We start from the raw sequence: 26,136 nt of genomic DNA on the forward strand, positions 1-26,136 counted from the left end.
TATTTCATTTATTAAAATATATTTGCAATATTTTAGGAAATCAGAATAAACAAAAAGGAATAAATGAATAAAGTCAAAAAGGAGAATAAGGATAAAAAATAAACTTACCTTGTATATACATGGGTCGGCCCATTCGTGAACCCTGAGCCCCTGACGCGAACGGGTTGCTCACACTCGCGTCGTGTGATGCATAGTCTATTTCTATTTTGAGAAAATGTGATGTATAGTTGCAGCCTCTTATTTGGTCCATGCACAGTTTTGGTCCATAAGTGTCGGTGTTTCATGGGCCTGGCGGGCCTGTTGTCTTATGGGCTACCATTGATGTCATTTTTTTTTTACTTCCTCTTTTCTACTTCGATTTTTTATCAGTAGTCATCAACCCGTGCATCTGCACGTGCTAGCATTTGTAATATTAAATACGACAAAGTGGGTACCTATTAGAAATGTTGGACAATGATATGGTAATGTTATTATTATATTGGTAGACAACATGGTTACAAATTCAAAATTTGTTGCATGTACCATGTATTTGTTACATATAAGTTTGTAATTGGTATATGATCAAGTTCCCTATTGTAGCATACATGTTCATTTTCTTTCGCTATCTAAAAAAACATACATCTTCGTTTTTACCTCAGAATTACAGTGGAAGTTTATCTTAAAACCTCTTTGTGGATTTAAGAAAAATAACCAATCTATGGAGTCATCTGGCATAGCTTGATACTTCACTATATATTCACCAAAACTAGTCAACCAAGCTGTCAAGTATTTCGCAAGTTAATCGGACAAAAACCAAATGATTCTTTTTCTCCATGTTTTCTTACTTTTTGTCTTTCTTTTGATTCTTTTGATACATAAAAAAATTATACATGTTCAACATTTTTTAATACATGATTAAAATTTATAAATAGAATTGTTAATATTTCTTTCATATACATGCTTCATGTCTATGGTTTTCATAAAAATTGTACATTGTCATATACATCTCACACATTTATTTTATATATTTTAAAAAAGATCCAAATATACGATTAACACTTTCTTATAACGCCTCATATATATTTTTTTGAAATGTATGAACATTCAAAAAATTCAAAAACATTGTTTTATGCCATCAAAAGAATTATACATTTGAAACATTTATTTTATGTACCTTTAACATTTTTCAAATCTATTATTAACTTCAGTTTAATGTGCGTACATTTTTTTAAGAACATGAACAGTTTTAAAATGCCACAACATTTTCTAATATGCTATCAACATTTTCCATATAGATTTCAAACGTTTATATTATATATGTTTTATTTTCTTTCAAATATATGATTTTATTTTTATAATGTCATATAAAATTTTTAAACACGTAAATATTTTAAAAATGTCACAACATGTTTTTAATATTCTATCAACATCTTTTAAATTCAGACGCCAATTGTTTTACATTATCTCAAAATATTAGAATTCTTTATTTTATTTTCTTATTTAGTTCATTTTTAAATAAATATAGTTGCACTATTTTAGGAAATCAGAATAAACAAAACGGAATAAAGGAACAAAGTAAAAAAAAGGAGAAAAAGGAGAAAAAAATGAACTTACCTTGTATATACCTGGGCCAGCCCATTCGTGAACCCTAAGCTCCTGACGTGAACGGTTGCTCACACTCGTGTCGTGTGATGCATGGTCTATTTCTATTTTGAGAAAAGGTGATGTGTAGTCGCAGCCTCTTATTTGGTCCATGCATAGTTCTGGTCCATAAGTGTCGGTGTTTCATGGGCCCGGCGGGCCTGTTGTCCTATGGGCTACCATTGATATCATTTTTTGACTTCCTCTTTTCTACTTTGATTTTTTTTTCATGTTCAAGTGCTCTCTCCTGCGACTAAGAGTCAGTTTTCGTGTGCTCTAGCTAGCTAGGTTCAAATGGCGCCCATCCAGTCTTGCTTTTGGTGTGCACTAACGCGGGGGGCTTATGGACTCGCCTAGGGGTTATTCAGATCATTGACCAAGCCCTGCAAGTGGACATGTCGGGGTCAGCAATTTTTGAGCATATTCTTTCAGTTCCTAATGAGAAACAGATCATTAATTGTAGTCGGAGGTTGGTACCTGTGGTGGATCCAGGACAAATCACTCATAATGAATATGTTCTGCCAGCTTGGAGATGGTCTCTATCGGCCTTTATCTATTGCTAGCAATCATTAGAATGCATCATCACGATCACCTAGTGCCTCTGAAGTTAAGTGGACTAAACCGGACACTCGTTTTACTAAATTAAATGTAGATGTTGTTTTTTCTCTGATGAAGGTGTACGAGCGTTTCTGGCGGCTCAATTTAAATTCATCCCAATTGGGACAGATGTGATCACCTCTCAAGCGATGGCTATGAGAGATGGATTAACCCTTGCTTATTCTTTTGAGTTCAATCGAGTGGAGGCGGAATCAGACTCCTTAGAGGTTACTAACTACTGCGATAGGCAAACAAGATGGTGGCATTCGGCTGCAGCAATCTTTGCAGAGTGTGTGTGGATATTAGTTCCATGATCCGGAAGGTCATTTTAAGTATTGTTACCGTTCTTGTAATCAAGCGGGTCATGTGCTAGCGAACTTTAATTATTGTAAGAAGGCTTCCTTTAGGTGATTGGATGAGCCACATGGTTCTGTGGTTAGTAACCTCGTAGACGATGTAAATGTGTTTTGATCTTAATAAAGCTAGCCATGATGATCTTTTGTAAAAAAAAAAGTCGATTTTCTCTCTTGGAACTAGGCTCCTTGAGGAAAACCTTTAGTAGCAGCCACGCCACAGGGCAGACGATAAACGACATCCACACATGCATCTATCATCAAGTCCCGGTGACTGACCGGCGACTTCAGATTCTAAATCGCCGGTCGTTGCACTGCAAGTTTATGTCAGCTTTTCCCCCCCTCTTTTGGCCAGTTCCTGCCCAGTTACTAGCTACTTGGCCGAATACAGTCCGCACACTAGTATTATTATTTCAAACGGTATATACAGGTAGTATATAATCTCACACACTCCACATGTTTAATTGTGGACGTCCTGTACGTGACCACCGGCCGTCGTGCAGGCCATGGCATCCACGGAGCACCCCACAAATGAGTCCAATGAAGGACGACTTCGATCTTGACCGGAAAATATGACTGGTGACTCGCGTCAGCCCAAACACTTGCCGTGGAAAAACTAGTACCTCATCCATCCACACCTCCGCAGCTCCTCTCTACGTACGTGCCTATGCCTTCGTATAAGAGCACCACCCGACGTTGCACCGGGAAAATATGCACACACATTTGTATCACGAAACAGCCGATCACCACTACCACCACCACACCATTGCCACCGCCATGGATCGCTCGCCTGCCAAGTTCGTCTTGCTCCTTATGGCAGCGGCGACCTGGAGCTTCTTCCTCGTCGGCGACGCAGGCAAGGTCCAGCCTAGCTGCGTAGGGCGCGAGAGGGACGCGTTTCTGGCCTTCAAGCAAGGCATCAATGATACCTACGACTACCTCGGGTCGTGGCGACAAGAGCGCCAAGATTGCTGCCAATGGGCAGGCATCACCTGCGACAACGCAACCGGCTATGTCGTCAAGCTGGATCTTGGCGGAAGAGACTATTTGGTCGGCCAGATAAGTCCTTCCTTGCTTTCTCTAGAGCATCTCGAATACCTTGATCTCCACCACACTGGGTTGCGTGGCCCTGATGGCCGTGTTCCAGAGTTCTTGGGTTCCTTAAAGAACCTGAGGCATCTTGATCTGTCTTACACGTCTTCCTCCGGTATGGTGCCTCCTCAGCTAGGAAACCTGTCAAAGCTGGAATACCTTGATTTATCCTACATATATTTCAACAATATGAGTATGGTCTCAACAGACATCTCATGGTTAACCCGTCTACCTCTGTTGGTGCATCTTCATATGAGTTATATCAATCTCAGCTCAATAGCCGATTGGCCTCTTGTTGTGAATAAGATTCCATCTTTGAAGTTGCTCAGTCTTTCTGAGTGCTCGCTTTCAAGTGCAAACCAGTCCCTCACACACCTAAACCTCACAAATCTTCAGTACCTTGATGTTCGTCCAACAGATTACAGGGCTTGAGCTTGAGCAGCAACAATATGGTTGGAATTTTGCCAAACAGCGTAGGGCACTTGACCAACTTATCTTGGTTGGGCCTTTCTTACAATAACATTACTGGAGCAATACCGCTAGGCATTGGGAATCTCTCTTGTTCAATACAACTTGATCTTCAACCTTCTTATTGGAGCTATACCGCTAGGGTTGGGAAATTGCCCTTCTATTAATCTCTCCAATAACAACCTTAGTGGACCTATACAACTAGGGATAGAGAGTTGCACTAGATTACAACACCTTGACCTTTCTTACAATAGCATTCCTGGACCTATACCACCAATGTTAGGGAACTGCACCAAATTATATTACCTTACCGTGTTGAGTTATATCTTGTACTCAAGTATAAATAGCTTGTTGTCAGAGGGTCTAAAGTGTAAAATGGTGTACTCTTGATTATATAAAAAAAGGAAAGGAAACGGAGAGAATTCTCCAGTACGCTCCTATCCAAATCCTAAGCACACGAACCATGGAGTCTTGCTATCCCCTAGTTAGTGTTCACTAATCCCTACATGGTATCAGACCACGGCGGTCCGGACGGAGCTTGGTGTGCGACATTTGACGGCAGCATGTTCAAGTACAGCGGATCTGAGGATTTCTTTTGGGGAAGAACGACGGGGAGGTCGGGAGGCGGCGCTCCGGATCTGAGGTATACCCCTGTTTTTCTCCAGGGATTCGTCTTGTGAGTTGCAACCTCAAGTTTGGTCTGAATCCTCTGCGGTTCACTACCTGAAGTTGTGTCTATTTGTGGTGATTCTACTGCGTACGAGTCACTGATTTGTGGTTATTGGTGAGGTTCGTCCTGATAGCTGCTGCGACCTCTGAGAGTTACTGATTTGTGGGCCTAGTTCTGTGAGTTGCCGAGTTAATTCTCAAGTAGTTGCAGTTGTTGGAGCAAGCAGGCATGGGAGATAACAGCAAGGATAAGAGTGTGGATTCAAGTGTTGAAAAACTTTGTGAAAGTATGCAGCGAATGCTTGCTCAGCTGATGGAGCAGGCCCAAGTAAAGTCTAGTAGCTCGACTGAAATTCAGAAGTCTATCCTTGAACCGAATCCAGTTAAATTGACTGGCCCGGGCGACTATTTTAGTTGGGCTCGCAATGCCTCGTTAATTTTGGAAGCTCATGGCCTGCATAAGTACCTAAGTGAAGATGAGAAGAAACCAACGGATGTAGTGCAGGAGCAGTGGGAGCAGAATCAAAAGCGAGTCATGGTTTGGCTACTGGGCTCAATGGAAAAAACTGTTCGGGAACAAGTTGAAAGTTTTCAAACTGCTGCTGAAGTCTGGACAAGCATTGAAAAACAGTTTTCTGGTAAATCAAACAAAATGCAGGTTAGCAGAATATTGCATGAGATGTGGCACTTTAGGCAAGATCAAAAATCAGTTACAGAATATGCAGGGGAACTCAAGAAACTTTATAGAGATCTGGAGTTCTTCCGGCCATTCAAGCCACATGATCCTAGAGATTTATCTCTCCTCAGAGAATGGTTTGAACCATTGTTGGTGCAGGGTTTTTTGGAAGGCCTGAATCCCGAGTTTAAACTTCGCTCTCAGATGATACAAGCATCTCCTGACTGGCCTACCTTGGATCAAACTATTGCTAGTATCCTTGAAGAAGAAACTCATTTGGCTAACCAGGAAGCAACGCCACAGATGCATGGTGATAATCGTGCTGCACTTACTCACGCACAAACCTCTGTTGCTTCTAGGAGTGATCAAGCAAATACTACTAAGTTTGACTACAGAAGGAGAAACAAAGTTGTGTGTGATCATTGTAAGATGCCTGGCCATGTGAAGAAGAATTGTTTCGAGTTGGTTGGTTATCCTCCGGGATGGAAGCAAAGACAAACAAGCAGGTTCAACGGCAGCGGTAACAACTTTGAGAAGAAGCAGGACCGAGCTCATCTTACATCATCGACAAAAGAGTTACCTGCAACCGCTGCTCATGCACTAGAAGAGTTCAAGGCAAAGTTGATGGCCGTTGCTACCGAAGGATCTAGTGAAGCTGTCGGCTCTCGCGCTACAGAAGGTGAGAACCATTTACGTGTGCCCTGGATCATTGATTCAGGTGCGACAAATCATATGACAGGATCACCAAAGAATTTTTCATCATACTTGCCTCATTCTGGGAGAGATAGAGTTCGCATTGCTGATGGGTCTTCAGCTCCCATAATGGGTTGTGGATCTGTTAACTGCACATCAATCCTATCATTAAGCCCTGTCTTACATGTTCCTAATTTTCCTGTGAATTTGTTGTCGGTCAGCTCTATTACAAAGTCACTAAATTGCAGAGCATGGTTTGAACCTAAATTTTGTGTATTCCAGGATTTGAAGTCAGGAAGAATTCTTGGGACTGGAACTGAATATGACGGCCTCTACTACCTCGACAACGCATCGACTTCACTTGCACTTGGTGTGAAATGTGTCTCCGCTACAGATGAGTTGTTATTACTACATTATAGACTTGGGCACCTATCGTTTCAGTCACTAGGCCGCATGTTTCCCTCACTTTTGGCCTCCTGTTGCAAAGAGCAACTCGTATGTGATGTATGTGAACTAGCAAAACATACGAGAACTAATTATCCTAGCAACAGTGAGAGGAGTAATGTACCTTTTGAAGTAGTTCATTCAGATGTTTGGGGGCCAGCAGTTGTAACCTCTCTATCAGGAGAACGGTGGTATGTAACTTTTATTGATGAATCTAGTCGATATACTTGGCTGTATTTGCTCAAGCGGAAATCTGATGTTTTGTCAGCATTTAAAAACTTTTATACTCTGGTGTGCAACCAGTATAATGCTAGTGTTAAAGTATTTCGCTCAGATAATGGAACTGAGTATGTTAACAAGGATTTTGATAATTTCTTAGCTTCACATGGCATTATACATCAAACCACATGTGTGAATACAGCTGAACAAAATGGGGTTGCAGAGCGAAAAAACAGACATCTGCTAGAAGTTGCTAGATCCCTCATGTTTATGATGAATGTGCCAAAATTTCTTTGGGGTGAAGCTGTCAAGACAGCAGCATATTTAATAAATCGTATGCCATCAAGGGTTTTAAATCATAAGACTCCGGTTGAGTGTTTGAGTGGTGCTAATTCTTTCATTGTTCCCCCGAAGGTTTTTGGATGTACTTGTTTCGTTCATGACTATAGGAATTCAGCAGGGAAGCTTGATCCACGTGCAGTTAAATGCATATTTGTGGGTTACTCTCCTACCCAGAAGGGGTACCGGTGCTGGAGCCCTACCGAAAAAAGGTTCTTTGTTAGCATGGATGTCACATTTCATGAAAATGAGCCATTTTATCCTATAGATGGTAAAATTGTTCATGGTGTTGATAGCCAGGGGGAGAATATGAGCAAAGATGTTACTCCCAGTAGCCCAGCTCTAACTCCTATGATTGATATATCTCAGTAGGAGAATGAACCAGAGGGGGAGGAAGATGCTAATAGTAACGATGGAAATGAGGTAAGTGACACTTTTCCCAGTCAACAAGTTATTGAGCCTGACACTTCTTCTGAGCCAACAACTAATGATGGGACTGGAGAAGATATTGACCATACTGATGCCCCAGAAAATTCTTCTTCACCGAGGGAGTCTACTCAGGGAGAAGGTATGGTAGAATCTGTAGCAGCTCCCAGTTCTCCTATAGTTGATCCTCCTATTGCATTGCGTAAGTCTGCAAGACGTACTGATATTCCAGCGCGCCTTAAGGATTGTGTTGTCTATAAGCATGATATTGCCAAATTTATTTCTTATGAAAAATGTAGCCCAACATTCCAAGGATTTATTGCTTCTTTAGACTCCACCTCTATTCCAAGAGATTGGAAGGATGCTATAAAGGATTCTAGGTGGAAGACAGCCATGCTAGAGGAGATGGCAGCCTTGGAGAAGAACAATACATGGGAACTCGTGAACTTACCATCTGGTAAAGAACCCGTGGGGTGCAAGTGGGTATACACCATTAAGCATAATCCTGAGGGTAAGGTTGAGAGGTACAAGGCTCGTTTAGTAGCAAAAGGGTATACTCAGACATATGGGATAGACTACGAAGAGACTTTCGCTCCAGTTGCCAAAATGAATACAATACGAACTTTGATATCATGTGCATCTAATCTTGACTGGGACTTACATCAACTAGATGTAAAAAATGCTTTTCTTCATGGAGACCTCCAAGAGGAGATTTACATGCATATACCTCCAGGTTTTGGCACTGCACAAACTGAGGGCAAAGTACTTAGGCTGCATCGATCATTATATGGCTTAAAACAATCACCTCGGGCATGGTTTGATCGTTTTCGACGGGCGGTACTACTAATGGGTTATAAACAGAGTAATGCCGATCATACTCTGTTTTACAAACGTAATGCAAGCAAACTGGCTATATTGATAGTCTATGTTGATGATATTGTTATTTCAGGAGATGATGAGGAGGAAATAAAGAGATTGAAGTTGCAACTGGCACAAGAGTTTGAAGTTAAAGACTTGGGTCAATTAAAATATTTTCTTGGAATGGAAGTCTCTAGGAGTTCAAAAGGTATCTATCTTTCTCAGAGAAAATATATCTTGGATCTCCTATCAGAAACTGGAATGAAGGGGTGTCGTCCAGCTTCTACACCAATTGAACATGGTTGTCGCCTTGTTAAAGAGGGAGGCTCACCCGTAGACCGGGAACAATACCAAAGACTTGTTGGGCGCTTGATCTATCTATCACATACTCGCCCTGATATTGCTTTCGCTGTAAGTGTTGTTAGCCAATTTATGCATGATCCTCGAACCCATCATATGGATGCAGTAAATCGGATTATTCGCTATCTTAAAGGGTGTCCTGGTAAAGGTTTGTTATATTCTTCCCATGGCAATTTATAGATAGAATGTTATACAGATGCAGATTGGGCAGGCTCATTAGATGATAGAAGATCAACATCTGGCTATTGTACCTTTGTTGGAGGAAATCTTGTTACATGGCGTAGCAAGAAACAGAGTGTGGTTGCCAGGTCTACAGCAGAAGCAGAATTCAGATCCATGGCACATGGAATATGTGAAATTTTGTGGTTAAGGATCTTATTAATGGAACTGGGCTTGTTTCGGTCGAAACCCTTAATGCTGTACTGTGATAACAAGGCAGCTATTGATATTGCGCACAATCCAGTACAACACAGTCGAACAAAACACATTGAGATTGATCGACACTTCATTAAAGAAAAGCTGGACCAAGGAGTCATCTGCATGCCCTATGTGAGTTCTTCTAACCAAGTAGCAGATATTTTAACTAAAGGGTTACCAGATAGGCAATTCTCAAGTCTTTGTTGCAAGATGGGGTTATTTGATGTATTTGCCCCATCTTGAGGGGGAGTGTTGAGTTATATCTTGTACTCAAGTATAAATAGCTTGTTGTCAGAGGGTCTAAAGTGTAAAATGGTGTACTCTTGATTATATAAAAAAAGGAAAGGAAACGGAGAGAACTCTCCAGTACGCTCCTATCCAAATCCTGAGCACACGAACCATGGAGTCTTGCTATCCCCTAGTTAGTGTTCACTAATCCCTACATACTGTTTCTAACAACCTTCTTACCGGAGATATATCACCATGGTGGGGAAACACTAGTTTGGAGTATCTTTCTCTTTCAAGCAACCATCTTACAGAACCTATACTGCTAGGGACAACAAGTTGCACTACATTAGAAGACCTTGACCTTTCTGACAACAAAATTGCTGGAGTTATACCGCACTTGTTGGGAAATTGCACTAGTTTGAGGTACCTTTCTCTTTCTAAGAACCATCTCACTGGACACTTCCCATCTAAGATCAGTCCGCTTGGTAATTTGACTGGACTCGACCTTAGCTACAATAATCTAGATGGTGTGATCACAGAGGAACACCTGGTTACTCTAAAGAACATAAAACACCTGGATTTATCACACAACTCTTTCTCGGGGCATCTTCCAGTAGAGCTTGGAGCTAATTTCTCTGGGCATATTCCTGAATCAATTTGTACGTTGAGGAACCTACTTGTCTTGGATTTATCACACAACCTTCTAGAGGGAGAGCTTCCTCAGTGTTCACAGAAGCCTAACTTGGTTTTCCTCCTGTTAAGTCACAATAAGTTTTCTGGCAAGTTCCCATCATCATTGAAAAACTACTCAAGTTTGGCATTCATTGATCTTTCAGTGAATAATTTCCACGGAACATTGCCATCATGGATCGGAGACTTAGTATATTTGCGCTTTCTGCAGCTAAGTCACAACTTCTTGTGTGGAGATATTCCAGTGACTATCACAAATCTTAAGCGCCTCCGCCAACTGAGTTTAGCGGGAAATAGTATATCTGGTGTTATACCATGGTCTTTGTCAAATTTAACTGCAATGACCCAAAAACATCCAAGGAAACCTGGCCTCGACATGTCTATATGGTACACTGAACAAGTGGGCAAATTTAGAGAAGTTTGGCCTATTGTGATGAAGCACCAAGAACTCAAATATGGTACTGGAATTTTTTATGTGGTCGGTATGGACCTGTCACTCAACTACCTAACAGGTGAAATTCCAGATGGCATAACCTCTCTCAATGGGTTGTTGAATCTGAACTTTTGATTCAACCAATTGAGTGGAAAAATTCCTGGGAAGATTGGAGCTATGAAATCACTTGAATCGCTGGACCTCTCACGGAACAACTTTTCTGGTGAAATCCCAACAAGCTTGTCAGATTTGACTTATTTAAGCTCCTTAGACCTGTCATATAACAATCTTACAGGAAGAATTCCATCGGGACGCCAACTTGATACCCTCTACTTGGAGAACCCGTCCATATACATGGGCAACATTGGTCTGTGTGGCCCTCCTCTTGAAAGGAATTGCTCAGGAAATAATGCACTAGAGCATGACAATCAACAGAAAATCGAGAAGGTTTCTGAGCCTGTGTTGCTCTTTTACTTTGGACTTGGGTCTGGGTTTGTGGCTGGCCTCTGGGTCGTGTTTTGTACACTACTGTTCAAGAAAGTGTGGAGAGTTGCCTATTTTCGCCTCTTCGACAAGTTGTATGACAAGGCATATGTGTTTCTGGTTGTTACCTGGGGCAGGATAAACCACAAGGAGACAACAACTTGAGTGCGGTGCTCAAAAAAATAATGCAAATCTGGTGATGTTTTTTCACCCTACTCCTCATGTTTATGAATAAATGAGGGTGCATATGTTAAACGATAGGCTTGTTCAGTTGTTCACATGTCATGTACCAGGTTAGTTAGGATTGATCCTTATCCTCTGTAGAGTCTGTTGTATAGCTTGCTGTGAGGATCAATCCTACTAACCACCTACCTCTGTAACTCTTTCATCTATTTAACATGAACGTGTCCCTGCCAAGAGGCATACACTTCCACGCGTACAGTTTTACGTAGTATTAGAGTTGGCCTCTCAATCATCCACGCGTACAGTTCACTTCCCCTCATCTCCGTTCGCTCACGTCGCAATAGAGAAGCTCACCAAGGGGAACCGGGTGTTGTGGCTAGCCTCTGGGTCGTGTTTTGCACCCTACTGTTCAAGAAAGTGTGGAGAGTTGCCTATTTCCGCCTCTTTGACAAGTCGTATGAAAAGACATATGTTTTGTGGCTGTTACTTGGGGCAGGATAAACTGCAAGGCGACAACAACTTAAGTGTGTGACCAAATAGCTAATTCAAATCGGGTGATGTTTTTTCACACTACTACTATCGTCTGAAATAAATAAAGGTGCCAAAGCATTTAGGAGCTTGCGCTAGAATGTGTTCTTTTCTCTCCAGTAGGCTTGTAATAAGAGCTGTGTTCTAAATTCTAATGCATGTAACTGTTATATTGGATTGTACTTGTGAGTCATGATGAACTTGGATGGTTTAGTTTTTCTGGCACTCGCTCCTTCTGCGTTGATGGTTCTTAATCTGTAAACGAATGTTTTGTGAGCCTGCTATACTTTTAAGCTTTCAGTGAGGGTCGGCCGGAGGGAACCTAAAAGCCATCAAGCACAACGAAATGAAATAACAATGCGAGGGATTATCCATCTGTATTGATTTAAGAATCGTCACATTAGGACTGAGCCAAGTTTCATATGGCTGCAAGATTGAACATCAAGCACTTCTTGAGGAGGACAACATCAGCAGGATACAGTACGAGGGCACATGTGCAACCAATTTTGGCAGTGGCACCCCATTTGAAATGAAGTGTGGGCGTTCGGTTTTTGTATTTCGTTCTTTTTGAAGATTCGGTTAGACAAGATGACAGCTGAAATTTGTAGCTAAAGTCGTGAAACAAGAGGTTTGGTATATAAATTTACCACTGAGGCATTGAGTTAAAAGAACGTCCTTCTATTACACTTAGTATAGTCAGTACATATACTAAAGCGGGAAGGCTTTGGTTTTTCTCCTCTCTCTACTTTTATTTTTATTTATACTGTTCAATTTTACCTGGCCACAATGAATAGTGTCCTGCATGTGAGCAGTGACCGTGCATGAACAATACCCCGTGTGAACTATATTTTGTTAGAAAAAATACACATACTGTAAAAAAAGGATTTTTCTACACAACATTTCTCTTAATCGTTGTGCCAATGCATAGCTCCCTCGATCATATTTCGATCATTTCCGGTGCTGGTTCTGCCGAGGCACAAAACAGTATACCAACAGAGTATGTTTGCATGAACAGTAACCTCAGTGGGAAAAATAAATTCTTGCGATTACTCTCCTTTTTACACCATGACATCAGTGAATAGTACACCAACAATTACCGGAACAAAAAAAGAACAATATCTGAATAAACCCACAACTGCTAACCGAAACAATAGCCCAAATAAACGGAAACAACGAAACAGTAAAACGAGTGAAGGCGAACAACACCTGAACAAACGGAAAACATTAACCCACCCAACCCATATACCAAAACAGTTACCGAATTGTAAACCAGAGCAATACACCCAATTAAACTGGAATAAAAAAAATAGAACTATGCATTAACATGAACATTAATCCAGAAGAAATTCCAAATAAAAAAATTGAGACTCCTCCCTCAAACAAGAACTGTAAAACTAGCGACACGGAACAATACCTGAATAACTCGGAAACATTAACCAACCCAAACCATAAACAGAAATACAAAAACAGTAAATTAGTACTATGCATACACGTGAACAATAATCCGGACAAAATTCAAAAAAAAAATCTAGAAAAATACTGAGACTCCTTATCCCTCGGTGCGTTCACCTACACAAGGAGAATAGCCGATGTCGTTGCAGTCGTCTACCTCGCTTTTTCCTCCTTGTGGCCAACCAGATCGAGGCTTCAACTACAATGCGGTCACTGATACCATTTCTACGACGCGCTCCATCATGCTAGTCTATAAGAAGCCAACAAGAAGTGGCAATATGAAAATAAAAACCATCACTTGACGAAACTCTTCACTTCAGTCCCTATTCTATTTCTTTGACCGATTCAAAAAGAAAGGGAAAAATACAAGACAGTGGATCATCCATGGAGAGAAATGCTTTCTCAAAAAACTATTGTAGAAACAGGTATTCCTTAGTCGCCAAAATTTCTCAAAGTAATAGGACCTACGATAGGGTTTATACATTGGTAACAATCCCATTTGATCTCACTGTTGATCAAATAGGCCATATGAGAATGAATCCAAATATATATATTTTTTTAGTTACAAAATGGGAAAATATGTGCTTATGAAAAAATATTAATAGGCCAACTGGTTTACTTAAAATTTTAAATCATTTAATGTTTGTTACGTGCCTACACAGATCATGGGGTAAAGATAGAAATCGTGTTCTCCTTTTCATTTTATTTTTTCGCATAATACATGTTGTTTTCTTGCTTATTTCAGCAAAAAGTAGACGGGAGCAATCACGGGCGCGGCATGCGCCCCTCTTCTTCGGCACTAATATATTATGCTTTCAGTGATGCTTGTTCATACATTTCCTAGAGCTTATCAACTATTTACTGAACCAGCACAAGCACATTCTACATTATCCAACCATAGTCGTCAATGTCGAGTAGACAGAGTGGCTGAAAATAAATGATTATTTTCTCTGTTGTATTAAAATAGACCTGCACATCACTAACTGAAATTGATTCTTGCGATGGTGATTGCTGAAAAAGGAACATAAATTTCCAAATCCTAGATGTAGCAAGCAGTGGAACCATTCAACATATAAAGGGAGTCTTCTCTTCTAAACACCCAAAGACAAAGGTCTCGGTCACAAACAGCAATCACGCTGCAGGATACATAGGAGTACACACACCAGTTACATATCATCATAATTTCTAGTTAATTAATCTAGTACAAGTTATAATAAGGGCATTAAAACTCATATCAGTCACTCAAGGAAATGCAGCTAAATACCTCTCTGTCGTGATGCCACCCACATCACCGAGGATGTGGATACCATCCAAAAGCTTCCCAGTATCATTCTTCTTCATTCTGTTTTCAAGGATAACTGAGCAAAGATCAAGATCGTGAAATTAAGGGTCGAGATTTTAAAGGAATAGCAAAGGCAAGTGTAATGGTAGGCAAAAAACTATTTTCCTCTAACGTCGAAGTACTGGATTTGTGCCTACAAACTTTCTTTTGCAAAGCTCCAAGGATAGATGTTAAATGACATAATATCCTAGACATGCATGTTTCCGTTATACTTTTTGCAATCCAATTAAAAAAATCTCTGATCATAATAGGACAGACACGCAAAAACAAATTACCCACTTTAATTATAATTATTCACTGGTCACATAGAAGGAATATTTCATGGTGATATATATGCATCGACAATCATACATAAGATATATACGACATGAATTGATACATCAATTGATGGGCATCTCCATAGCCTATTGATTAGCCGCGTCAATGTGAGACTTTCTCCTTTTTTGTCTTCTCACACAATCCCTATCATCATACTCTACTCCACCCATAGTGCCATATCCATGGCTTATGCTCATGTATTGCGTGAGGGTTGAAAAAGCTGAAGCGCGTTAAAAAGTATGAACCAATTGCTTGGCTGAAACCGGGGTTGTGCATGATGGGAATATTTTGTGTGACGAAAATGAAGCATGGGGCCTAACTATATGATTTTGTAGGGATAAGCTTTCTTTGGCTATGTTATTCTGATAAGACATGATTACTTTGTTAGTATGCTTGGAGTATTACTATTTTTATGTCAATAATGAACTTTTATCTTGAATCTTTTGGATATGAGCATTCATGCCACAATAAAGAAAATTACATTGAGAATTATGCTAGGTAGCATTCTACATCAAAAATTCTGTTTTTATCATTTACGTACTCGAGGACGGGCAGGAATTAAGTTTGGGGATGCTTGATACGTCTCCAACGTATCTATAATTTTCTTATTGTACCATGCTATTATATTATCCGTTTTGGATGTTTAATGGGATTACTATATACTTTTATATTATTTTTGGGACTAACCTATTAACCGGAGGCTCAATCCAAATTGTTGTTTTTTTTGCCTATTTCAGTGTTTCGCAGAAAAGGAATATCAGACAGAGTCCAAACGGAATGAAACCTTCGGGAGAGTTATTTTTGGAACAAACACAATCCAGAAGACTTGGAGTAGACGTCAGGGAAGCAACGAGGTTGCCACGAGGGTCCAGGGCGCGCCCTACCCCCCTGGGCGCAGCCCCCATCCTCATGGGCCCCTCGTGGCTCCCCTGACCGATTTCTTTCGCCTATATATACTCATATACCCTGAAAACATCGGGGAGCACAATAGATCGGGAGTTCCACCGCCGCAAGCCTCTGTAGCCACCAAAAACCAATCGGGACCCTGTTCCGGCACCCTGCCGGAGGGGGAATCCATCACCGGTGGCCATATTCATCATCCCGACGCTCTCCATGACGAGGAGGGAGTAGTTCACCCTCGGGGCTAAGGGTGTGTACCAGTAGCTATGTGTTTGATCTCTCTCTCTCTCTATCTCTCTCTCTCTCTTGTGTTCTTGAGGTGGTACGATCTTGATGTATCGCGAGCTTTGCTATTATAGTTGGATATTATGATGTTTCTCCCCCTCTACTCTCTTGTGATGGATTGAGTTTTCCCTTTGAAGTTATCTTATCGGATTAAGTCTTTAAGGATTTGAGAACACTTGATGTATGTCCTGCATGTGCTTATCTGTGGTGACAATGAAATATCACGTGATCCACTTGATGTATGTTTTGGTGATCAACTTGCGAGTTCTGTGACCTCGTGAACTTATGCATAGGGGTTGGCACACGTTTTCGTCTTGACTCTCCGGTAGAATCTTTGTGGCACTCTTTGAAGTTCTTTGTGTTGGTTGAATAGATGAATCGGAGATTGTGTGATGCATATCGTATAATTATACCCACGGATACTTGAGGTGACATTGGAGTATCTAGGTGACATTAGGGTTTTGGTTGATTTGTGTCTTAAGGTGTTATTCTAGTACGAACTCTATGATAGATCGAACGAAAAGAATAGCTTCGTGTTATTTTACTACGGACTCTTGAATAGATCAATCAGAAAGGATAACTCTGAGGTGGTTTTATACCCTACAATAATCTCTTCGTTTGTTCTTCGCTATTAGTGACGTTGGAGTGACTCCTTGTTGCATGTTGAGGGATATTTATATGATCCAATTATGTTATTATTGTTGAGAGAATTTGCACTAGTGAAAGTATGAACCCTAGGCCTTGTTTCAAAGCATTGCAATACCGTTTTTACTCACTTTTATCATTAGTTACCTTGCTATTTTTATAATTTCAGATTACAAATACTCATATCTATCATCTATATTGCACTTGTATCACCATCTCTTCGCCGAACTAGTGACCTATACAATTTACCATTGTATTGGGTGTGTTGGGGACACAAGAGACTCTTTATTATTTGGTTGCAGGGTTGTTTGAGAGAGACCATCTTCATCCTATGCCTCCCACGGATTGATAAACCTTAGGTCATCCATTTGAAGGAAATTTGCTACTGTCCTATAAACCTCTAAAGTTGGAGGCCCAACAACGTTTACAAGAAGAAGGTTGCGTAGTAGACATCCGCAGACATAAGGTGGCCCTGGTTACCTGCAAAGTAAAAAAAGAATGAACACTGGTGGAGATAAATTATCTTAACTTACTCCAATGAACAATGAAAGTTTACAACCCAATCAAGGAAAAAAGTTCAGAACCCATTTAACTGCGTCTGCTGATAGTTATTAGAGCAAAAAGACAATAAAGATGAAGCCAACAACAAGATATATAAAAGCTAAAAATGTACGTTAAGCAGTACCGATCAGGAGGGCAGAGTAGGGCACCTCTTCTCAGCCAGATTGCACCAAACAGCCCCCTTTCTTGCAAGAAGTTGAGCTGGAACATTGGATGCTCAGCTGGATGAGGTCCCACGGGTTTAAGAACAGTTTTACAGCTCATCACATCTACACGTGACACGTCTGAAAATCTCATGCCTTATCTTAACCTTGACCACAAATGGAGCAAAGACCTCCTCGAGCCCGCCAACCTTGTCAGTTACCACGGGTTCCATCTTTTATCTCCTAAGGTACCACAGCCGTCGCTGCCTAGCTGGAAAAGATCGCTATGCCTTGTTTCTACTCCAGACATTTCAGCAGCAATCGTTGAGAGATCTTCCACACTAGTGCACTACCACATGTTTTCCTTGTATATATTCGTTACACAAGAAAAGAAAACTGGCAGTAATATATTTGAATCAGGAATCATGCATAAGCTCAACCTTACCCTAGTAAATCATACGATCCGCTAAAAATTGAAGTAAGCAACGACATGCTTTAACATAACAGGAATGAAAAACTCAGGTATTGCATTCTCTTACATCATCACTTGAGGTGCACAATTCAAAGGTAGGAAACTAACCCATAAGCCCACCAGAAAATTACACTTAGAAAATATTAAATTTCAGACTTGATGTGTTTGTGAAAATATTTCAGGACAAGATGATAACAAGGCAAGCCTTGATTCAGCTCTTATATATACAAGATGTTTCGTACTTCTATACATCCAATTGGTAGTTCAGAAAACAGTGATACAGTAGAACAAGTTCGGGAAACATGGCGTCTGGTGCCAGCACAAGATTTAGCCAAAGTAATCATTCTACGGAATCACCTACCATAGCTGGATGCTTTTTTTCCGAAACGGAGGCAAAAAGTACCTCAGCGATGCCCACATGCTGAATCAAACTGCGGATACGCATGAGACAAAGCTTTCGCCCGGGTCAATCTCTCGAGCCCCACACGACACGCATCAGAAAGTCCACCATCGAGCCGCCACAGCCAAATCCTGCCGGATCTGACCACCTTCTCCCCAGGCCACCATACTGAACCTCCACAACCACTGCCACTTGCTGTCGCACCACATGCCGCTGAAAGCACACGCACACAGGCAGCCACCCCACAGATTGTTGCACCTGGCCAGGACGCCACCGAGGGGCACACGCGCCGGGACCGCTCAACGCAGATGCGCCCAGCCCGACCTTCTTCTTGATTAGCCCACGAACGAGCCCTTGGGGCCAGATCCGGCCGGATCAAGCCCTTCCTCCAACTCGTCGGCAAGCTGCTGCCCAGCCATCCCTCCACTGCAGATTTGAAGATGGTAAATAAGATGCATAACAAGGGTGTACTCACGCCTAATTTATCCTCATTGATTATTTATTCCTACTACAAATATCAGGGACAAACTCAACTACTATAACAGGAGATAATTACCCATTGTAAACCACTCTAGTGAAGTATGACTTGCTCTTGGTTGGTTGCTCTAACGTATGAAGTTCTGATTGATTGCAGCTTAGCGGCTACTTCTCTTATGTTCATCCGTTCCCTTGGTATCAGGCGCGTACAAGAAAGAGCGACTTGCATGAGTGACATTTGTATGCCGCATTTTCTGTTCCAGTGTTTTCTTGGATATATCCCTTGCATTCTCCATCAAGACGAGCATCAATGATTTGTAGTACCTGTTCTGGGTAGTTCCTTTCCACAAAGTTAACCATGCTAAGGTCATTCTCAAACAAAGGATCTGTTGGTCTTCTGCCAATCAACATCTCTAGGAGTACTATTCCAAAGCTGTAAACATCTCCACGGATTGACGCCTGACCACTTTGAGCATACTCTACAAATATACAAAATTGCAGTAATGAGTACAGTATGTCATTCAATGTTAGTGCAAATAACAGATGGCCCTACAGAAAAGGAGCTATGAGAATTACTATACCAGGAGCAATGTACCCTAGTGTTCCCTTCAGTCCCACCGAGGTATTTGAACTTGAATGTCCAACTAGGCTTGCAATGCCGAAGTCTCCCAAATAGGCATTCATATCATCACCAAGAAGGATATTAGTTGGCTTCAAATCACAGTGTATAATCTGCCTTTCACAGTCATGGTGTAAATAAGCCAGTGCATCAGCTATGCCAACAGCTATGCTTGCTCTTTGAGCTAAGCTAAAAAAATTCAAAGAACTACCAGAAATTCTGTATGCAGCCATGTGTCCAAACTCCCATTAGGCATGAATTCATAAATTAGAGCCTTGAAAGCATCCCCACTATTATTTATCGTCGAACATGCAGTTAGGATTGGTACAAGGTTCCGATGTCGAATGCTTCTCAAAACCTCGCATTCCGTCACAAAACTTTTATCTGCCCATGCTATATTAAGATCAAAAACCTTAATAGCAACTTGTATTTTAGCTTGAGTTAACTTTCCTCTGTACACTAAACCATAGCTTCCTCTTCCCAGGAGGTTTGCTTCTGAGAAGCTCCCTGTTGCTCGATTTAGATCCTTGTAGGTAACTCTAGGGAATTGCCTACCAAAAGAAAGTACAAATTTGTATGTACCTCCTGTTGTCTTCTTCATGGTCACAAGGTACGTCAACATCACTAGTGACATGAAACCAAGTATTGGAATCAACGCTCTGACCAAATAGTACTCTGTTTTTGATCTTCGAGAAACACCATGACATAAGGGCATATGTAGGCCCAGGATACCTCCACATAGTCCCCAATTGCCACCAAGTGAGACGGCCGTAACATTTCCAAATACTCCTTCTCTTGGTATTTCACCTTGTAGACCATTATTAGAGAGATCGAGTTGGGTAAGGAACGCCAGACTACTGAGTTCTATAGGGATGAATCCTGACAAAATATTATGGGAAAGATTGAGCACGCTCAAGCTTTTCAGACTACTTAAGGACTTGGGAATGTTTCCAGTGAGAAAATTGCCATCCATTAGGAGGATCTGCAACTCTTTACATTCGCTCAAAGTGCCAGGGATTTCCCCGGTAAGTTTGTTCGACGAAGTTTGTAGGTTGACAAGTTGCTTAAGATTGCTAACATCGGGAGGAATTGGACCTTCGAAATTATTGTACGATACTATACATGTGGTCAATGTGGAGACAGGACTAAATAACTCTTTAGGAATATGCCCATTTAGATTGTTCCGACTAAGATTCAATACTGATAGAAATGGAAGGTTTCCTAAACTGGCTGGTATGGGGCCTTCAAATTTATTTCCATACAGGAAGAGCTTCGTCATCTGAGTAAGCCCACCAATGGAGGATGGAATCGGCCCAGCAAAGTTATTGTCTGAAAGGCTTAACGCCTCCAGGTTCATTAACTTCCCAATCCATGATCCAACTTGACCGGATAAATTGTTTTGAGCCAGTGTCAGCATAGTTAAGCCAGCGAGGTTACCTATGTTTTGAGCCAGTGTCAGGACTAAATCTGATGCCAGATCTTGTACCCGATAAGTTATTTTTATCTAATCCTAAAGCCACAAGATCTGGCGTCAGATTTCCGATTGAGTTGGGTATGGCTCCTTGCAGCTGATTATCATATAACGAGAGCAATCTCAGAGATCTACAATTGCTCAATGCGTCTAAGAATTCCCAGCTTTTGCTGTCATTTGCTTCAAGCCCGTTGCTCTCGAGTTTTAAAGTATCCAGCTTAATAAGCCTCCCCAGGGAACTAGGCACTTGGCCACTGAAATTGTTGAATGAGAAATCTATAATTTGGAGGTACTGAACATTACCTAGGGAGTCTGGGATTTGACCTTGAAACATGTTACTGTACAAGTAAATTTCAGAGAGGTTAGGAAGAGTATCGCCAATGTTAGATGGCAACTCCATGCGTAGAAAATTTGAATGCAGACTAAAAAATTTGAAGAGTAGAATGATTTAAAATTGTTGCTGGTATTCTACCGGTAAGACTATTGCCACCTAGTTTCAGCAGTACTAGATTTGATAATTGTTCAAGCTCTTCAGGAATGCTCCCTTCGAGTTGATTGAATGCTAGGTTGATTTCATGTAGAAGGGTGATGTTTCGCAGGCTTGATGGGATAACGCCGGCGAAATTATTTCCAGCGAGGCTCAAACCCATAAGGCTGAAGAGTAAACCAATTTTATGGGGGATCGAACCCATTAGCGAGTTTGAAGAAAGGTCTAGGTGCTCCAAGTTGGAGCAATTTGCATGTGCATCAGGATCGAATCCCTGCAGCGTGTTTTCTCCGAGGAGAAGAAACTGCAGCCTACATAGGTGGTTAAGAGTGGGCAACTGACCAAAGAAGCGGTTTGAGCGGAGGTCAAGACTTCTAAGGAAGGTTAAATTTCCAAGAGAGGGAGCAATTTGGCCATGCAAATTTTGGCCGGTCAGGTTGAGCACCGTGACTCGCCCTGGGTGTGCCAGGCTGCAGTTGACACCCTCCCACTGGCAATGGGGGATGCTTGTATTCCAAGAGCTCAAGGCTTGCCTTGGATCATTGATGATGGTCCGTTTGAAATCTAGCAACGAGATCATGTCCGTGGTGTTACCGGGGACCATCGAGCATCAGGTGTTGCCAGGTCCATACGAAATGAGCAGCAATGACAGTAGTAGAAGGATGGCCATTTTCACCATTTGATTGGCAGACGTAAGGCGGCCTTGGGTACCTGCAAAGTAAAGAAAGATTGGACACTCTGGCGGAGATAAATTATCTTAACTTACTCCGATGAACAATGAAAGTTTACGATCCGATTAGAGAAAAAAGTTTAGAACCCATCTAAGTGCGTCTGCTGATAGCCACACAAGTTATTAGAGCACAAAGACAATAAAGACAAAGGGGACAGCAAGACGTATAAAAGCCAAAATGGATGTTAAGCAGTACCGATCAGGAGGACATAGTAGGACACCTCTTCTCAGCCAGATCGCCCGAAACAGCACAGCAGCCTTTCTTCCAAGAAGTTTGAGTTGGAATGTGGGATGCTCATCTGGCTGAGGTCCCGTCGGTTTAAGAGCACGTTTACAGTGTTATCACATCCACACATCTGAAAGTCATCTTAAGCGTGACCACAGATGGAGCGAAGACCTCCTCGAGTCTGTAAATCTTGTCCATTACCGCGCGTTCCAGTTTTTATCTCCTAATCCGCAACTGCTGTCGCTGCCTGAGCTGGACAAGATCATCCTGGCTTGTTCTACTCGATATTTTTCAGCAGGAATTGGACAGAGATCTTCCACACCAGTGCACTACCACATGTCTCAGCGTGGAATGGCTCACTGGTCCAAGATTCTCGTTCTCAGTTGTGACTGGCTTTCAGAATGTATTGTGTGGACATGACTAGTTTCTCTGTGTTTCCTGGATAGAGTATATGTTAGAGCAGGCCAACTAGAGACTTGTATGTATTCGACTGACAACTATAGAACATGGAGATGCCGTGCCGTGCAGGTTAATTTACCATTCCAATAGGAACGAAAAATCTACATTTGCAGCTGTCTTTTTCAACCACGCACAACAAAGATAAGGTAACGGTCGCTCCAGCTTCCGGCTACACCGATTTCTACGGCAAGACACCTCTACACGTACACTAACGCAGACATGTCATCTGTCGGATTCTCACTGAAAATACTCATGGCAGCAGAACAAGCGGCAGCACTCTAGATTCGAGGCTGGGCATGCCGCAACGATCCTGTCAAACTCAGGCAGCGACAGCATCGGCGGATTTGGAGATAAAAACTAGAACGCGCGGTAACTGACAAGGTTGACTAACCCGAGGAGGTCTTTGCACCAATCGGTGCTCAAGATTAAGATAAGGCATGAGATTTTCAGATGCGTGGATGTGATAACGGTGTAAAAGTTTTTTTAAACCGCTGGGACCTCACCCAGCTGAGCATCCTACATTCCAATTCACTCGCCACAGAACCCCTGGCCCTGGTAAAAGGACCATGCAAGAAAGGCCGCCGTTTTGCGCGATCAGGCCGATAAGAGGTACTCTGTCTCCTGATCAGTACACATGCTTGATTACCATGTATTTTGGCTTTTTATCTTCCTCCCGGCTTTGCCTTTATTTGGTTCGTTACTTCAAGCATTTCACAATTAAACCTCTAATAACTGGGGTGGCTATCAGCAAACACACTTGCAGGGTTTAACCTCTTTTTTATATAAAAAGAACTTAGATGTATTCTTTACTTCTTTTCTGAGTGGATCGAAAAACTTTATTGTTCATCAGAGTATGTTCGACAGGCTATGAACATACTGGCAAAAGTGTTCATTCTTTTCACTTTGCAGGTAACGAAGTCAATCTGGGAGCGAAAATGGCCGTGCTTCTACTATTGTCATCGCTACTCATTTCCTATGGAGTTGACAGCATCAAATGCTCCACGGTCCCTGGTAACAGCACAGACATGCTCTCATTGCTAGATTTCAAACCGGCCATCACCAATGATCCGAGGCAAGCATTGAGCTCTTGGAACGCCAGCATCCCCCATTGCCAATGGGAGGGCGTCAACTGCAGCCTGACGCACAAAGGGCGTGTCACGGTGCTCAATCTCACCCGCCAAAATCTGGAAGGCCAGATTGCTCCTTCTCTTGAAAATTTAACCTTCCTTAGAAGTCTCGACCTCCGTTCAAATGGCTTCTTTGGCCAGTTACCCACTCTTAACCGCCTACATAAGCTGCAGGACCTTATTCTGGGCAATAACATGTTGCGGGGGTTCAACCCTGACGCAATTACAAACTGCTCCAGCCTCCACTATCTAGACCTTTCTGCAAACTCCCTGAAGGGTTCGCTCCCCACAAATATTGGTATCCTCTCCAGCCTTCTGTATTTGAACCTTGAAGAAAATAATTTCTCTGGCATCATCCCATCAAGTCTGCACAATATAACAAATATAAGGGAAATTGATCTATCAGGTAATCAGTTTGAAGGGAGCACTCCGGGACAGCTTGGGCAGTTACCGAGTATGTCTCAGTTGTATCTAGGGGGAATAGGCTATCAGGTAGAATCCCAGCAACAATTTTGAACAATTCTGCTCTAGTAGCTCTTGACTTGAATTCAAATTTTCTACGTATGGAGTTGCCATCTAACATTGGCAATACTCTTTCTAAACTTATGGCCGAATCCCAGACTCCCTAGGTAATGTTCTACGACTCGAGCTGATAGATTTCTCATCCAACAATTTCAATGGTCAAGTACCTAGTTCCTTGGGGAGGCTTATTAACCTGAACTAATTAGGACTTGCGGAGAAAAAGCTGGAAGAGAATGACAGCAAAAGCTGGGGATTCTTAGATGCGCTGAGCAATTGTAGTTATCTGGAAGTGCTCTCCGTATAAAGCAATCAACTGAAAGGATCCATACCCAAATCAGTTGGAAAGTTGTCGCCACGCCTTGCATATCTATCGTTAGAAAGAAATTACTTGTCTGGGGCAGTTCCAGACAGTATAGGGAACCTTACTAGTTTAACTCAGTTATCATTAGTTCAAAACAATCTCTCCGGTCCAATTGGAGCATGGATTGAAAAATTCAAGAAGCTAGGAGTGTTAGCTCTTGCAGAGAGTAACTTTGCTGGGCCGATTCCATCCTCCATTGGCAGGCTTACAAAGTTGACAAAGCTCTTCCTGAGTCGTAATATATTTGAAGGTCCCATACCACCCAGTTTAGGAAACCTTCCATTTCTGTCAAGATTGGATCTTAGTGAGAACAACCTAAACGGGTATATTCCTTAAGGGCCCTTTTTAGGGACATATCCGTTAAGCGTTGGTACGGTAATAGAATAACCATCGGTGAGACGATCCGGAAAAAGGGATCTGCCCCCGCGTCGTCCCCCAACAAGGCGACTCTGGCATCTGCTTCCCCGGCGGGCGGCCCTCCATGCTCCGCTCCTCGTCCTCACCGCCACGAGTGGCGGCGACGGGGCAACTCGGTCGGTCTCCTCTGCGTGGTGGTTGCTGGCACACCGATGACGATTGATGGCGGAGATAGGGCGCCAGGGCGGCGGCCACTCTTTGAGGTGATGGCGACTGCGGCGGTCGTTTGGGCGGCATCATGGCTAGGCTTGCAGGCTACACGCGGTCCCGCCGTAGCGGAAACGGTGGGTCTGGGAGTCACTGGATCCGTCCAGGAGTGGCTGGTCCCCGTCCCCTGGCATGGTTGGCGTCTCGCCAAGTTTGGGCCTCCGGGGTTGCGAGCGGAATGATGCAGCATCACTGACCTTTGTCCGCAGGTCTGGACCAAGAGGGGGCGGCGTGGGGGCTGCTGGCTTCTGCCTAATAATGGCTTCTTCTGCCAATTCCTCTTTCTGCCAGATGTCGACCTCTTGGATCTAGCCGCTGACCTCGAGTTCCGATCTTCCCCGTTCGAGATCTATGCAAATTGGCGTATGCCGCCCTGGATTTCTAGATCGGAAAGGCTCCGGTCGTAGGGCTCATATTATCAGCCAACACGGCCTCAAGAGGGCACACTCGAAGCTTCGATTTCCACCGGTGTCATGGGACATGTCTAAGTCAAGATTCCCGAGGCATTGATAGAGGAGGAGAAAGCCATGGCGGCTTCGATTTGCATGACCTAACCAACTAGGGACGGCTTAGCTTAACCTTTTCCGAGAGGCGATTGATGTCTGCCAACTTTACGATCTTGGGTATATCGGCCTGTATTGTAGTGTACGTTTGGACTGTGCTTTGGCATCTGCCGAGTGGTGTGTTGGAACAAATAATCAACCACTAAAAAACATTTGCAAATGCTGCACAATTCCTC

The 26,136-nt window shown here is 42.3% G+C and overlaps 2 protein-coding genes and 2 pseudogenes across 2 annotated transcripts; 3 read left to right on the forward strand and 1 right to left on the reverse strand.

The window, feature by feature from the left end:
• Positions 1 to 3,287: 3,287 nt before the first annotated feature.
• LOC123138611 (uncharacterized) lies at positions 3,288 to 11,493 on the forward strand (annotated as a pseudogene).
• Positions 4,081 to 6,904, forward strand: LOC123135402 (uncharacterized). The gene is made up of 2 exons (XM_044554469.1): positions 4,081 to 6,154; positions 6,451 to 6,904. Exons 1-2 carry the CDS (start codon positions 5,029 to 5,031, stop codon positions 6,486 to 6,488), a joined length of 1,164 nt encoding a protein of 387 aa, XP_044410404.1. The 5' UTR covers positions 4,081 to 5,028; the 3' UTR covers positions 6,489 to 6,904.
• A 7,217-nt stretch (positions 11,494 to 18,710) lies between the features above and the next one.
• On the reverse strand, positions 18,711 to 20,845 carry LOC123133139 (receptor kinase-like protein Xa21; annotated as a pseudogene).
• Positions 20,846 to 23,698: 2,853 nt separating this feature from the next.
• LOC123138612 (putative receptor-like protein kinase At3g47110) lies at positions 23,699 to 25,804 on the forward strand. Its single transcript, XM_044558566.1, has 2 exons — positions 23,699 to 24,296; positions 25,689 to 25,804. Exons 1-2 carry the CDS (start codon positions 23,699 to 23,701, stop codon positions 25,802 to 25,804), a joined length of 714 nt encoding a protein of 237 aa, XP_044414501.1.
• The last annotated feature ends 332 nt before the right edge of the window (positions 25,805 to 26,136 follow it).

This window comes from Triticum aestivum, chromosome 6B (assembly GCF_018294505.1).
Source record: "Triticum aestivum cultivar Chinese Spring chromosome 6B, IWGSC CS RefSeq v2.1, whole genome shotgun sequence".
Classification (NCBI taxonomy): domain Eukaryota; kingdom Viridiplantae; phylum Streptophyta; class Magnoliopsida; order Poales; family Poaceae; genus Triticum; species Triticum aestivum.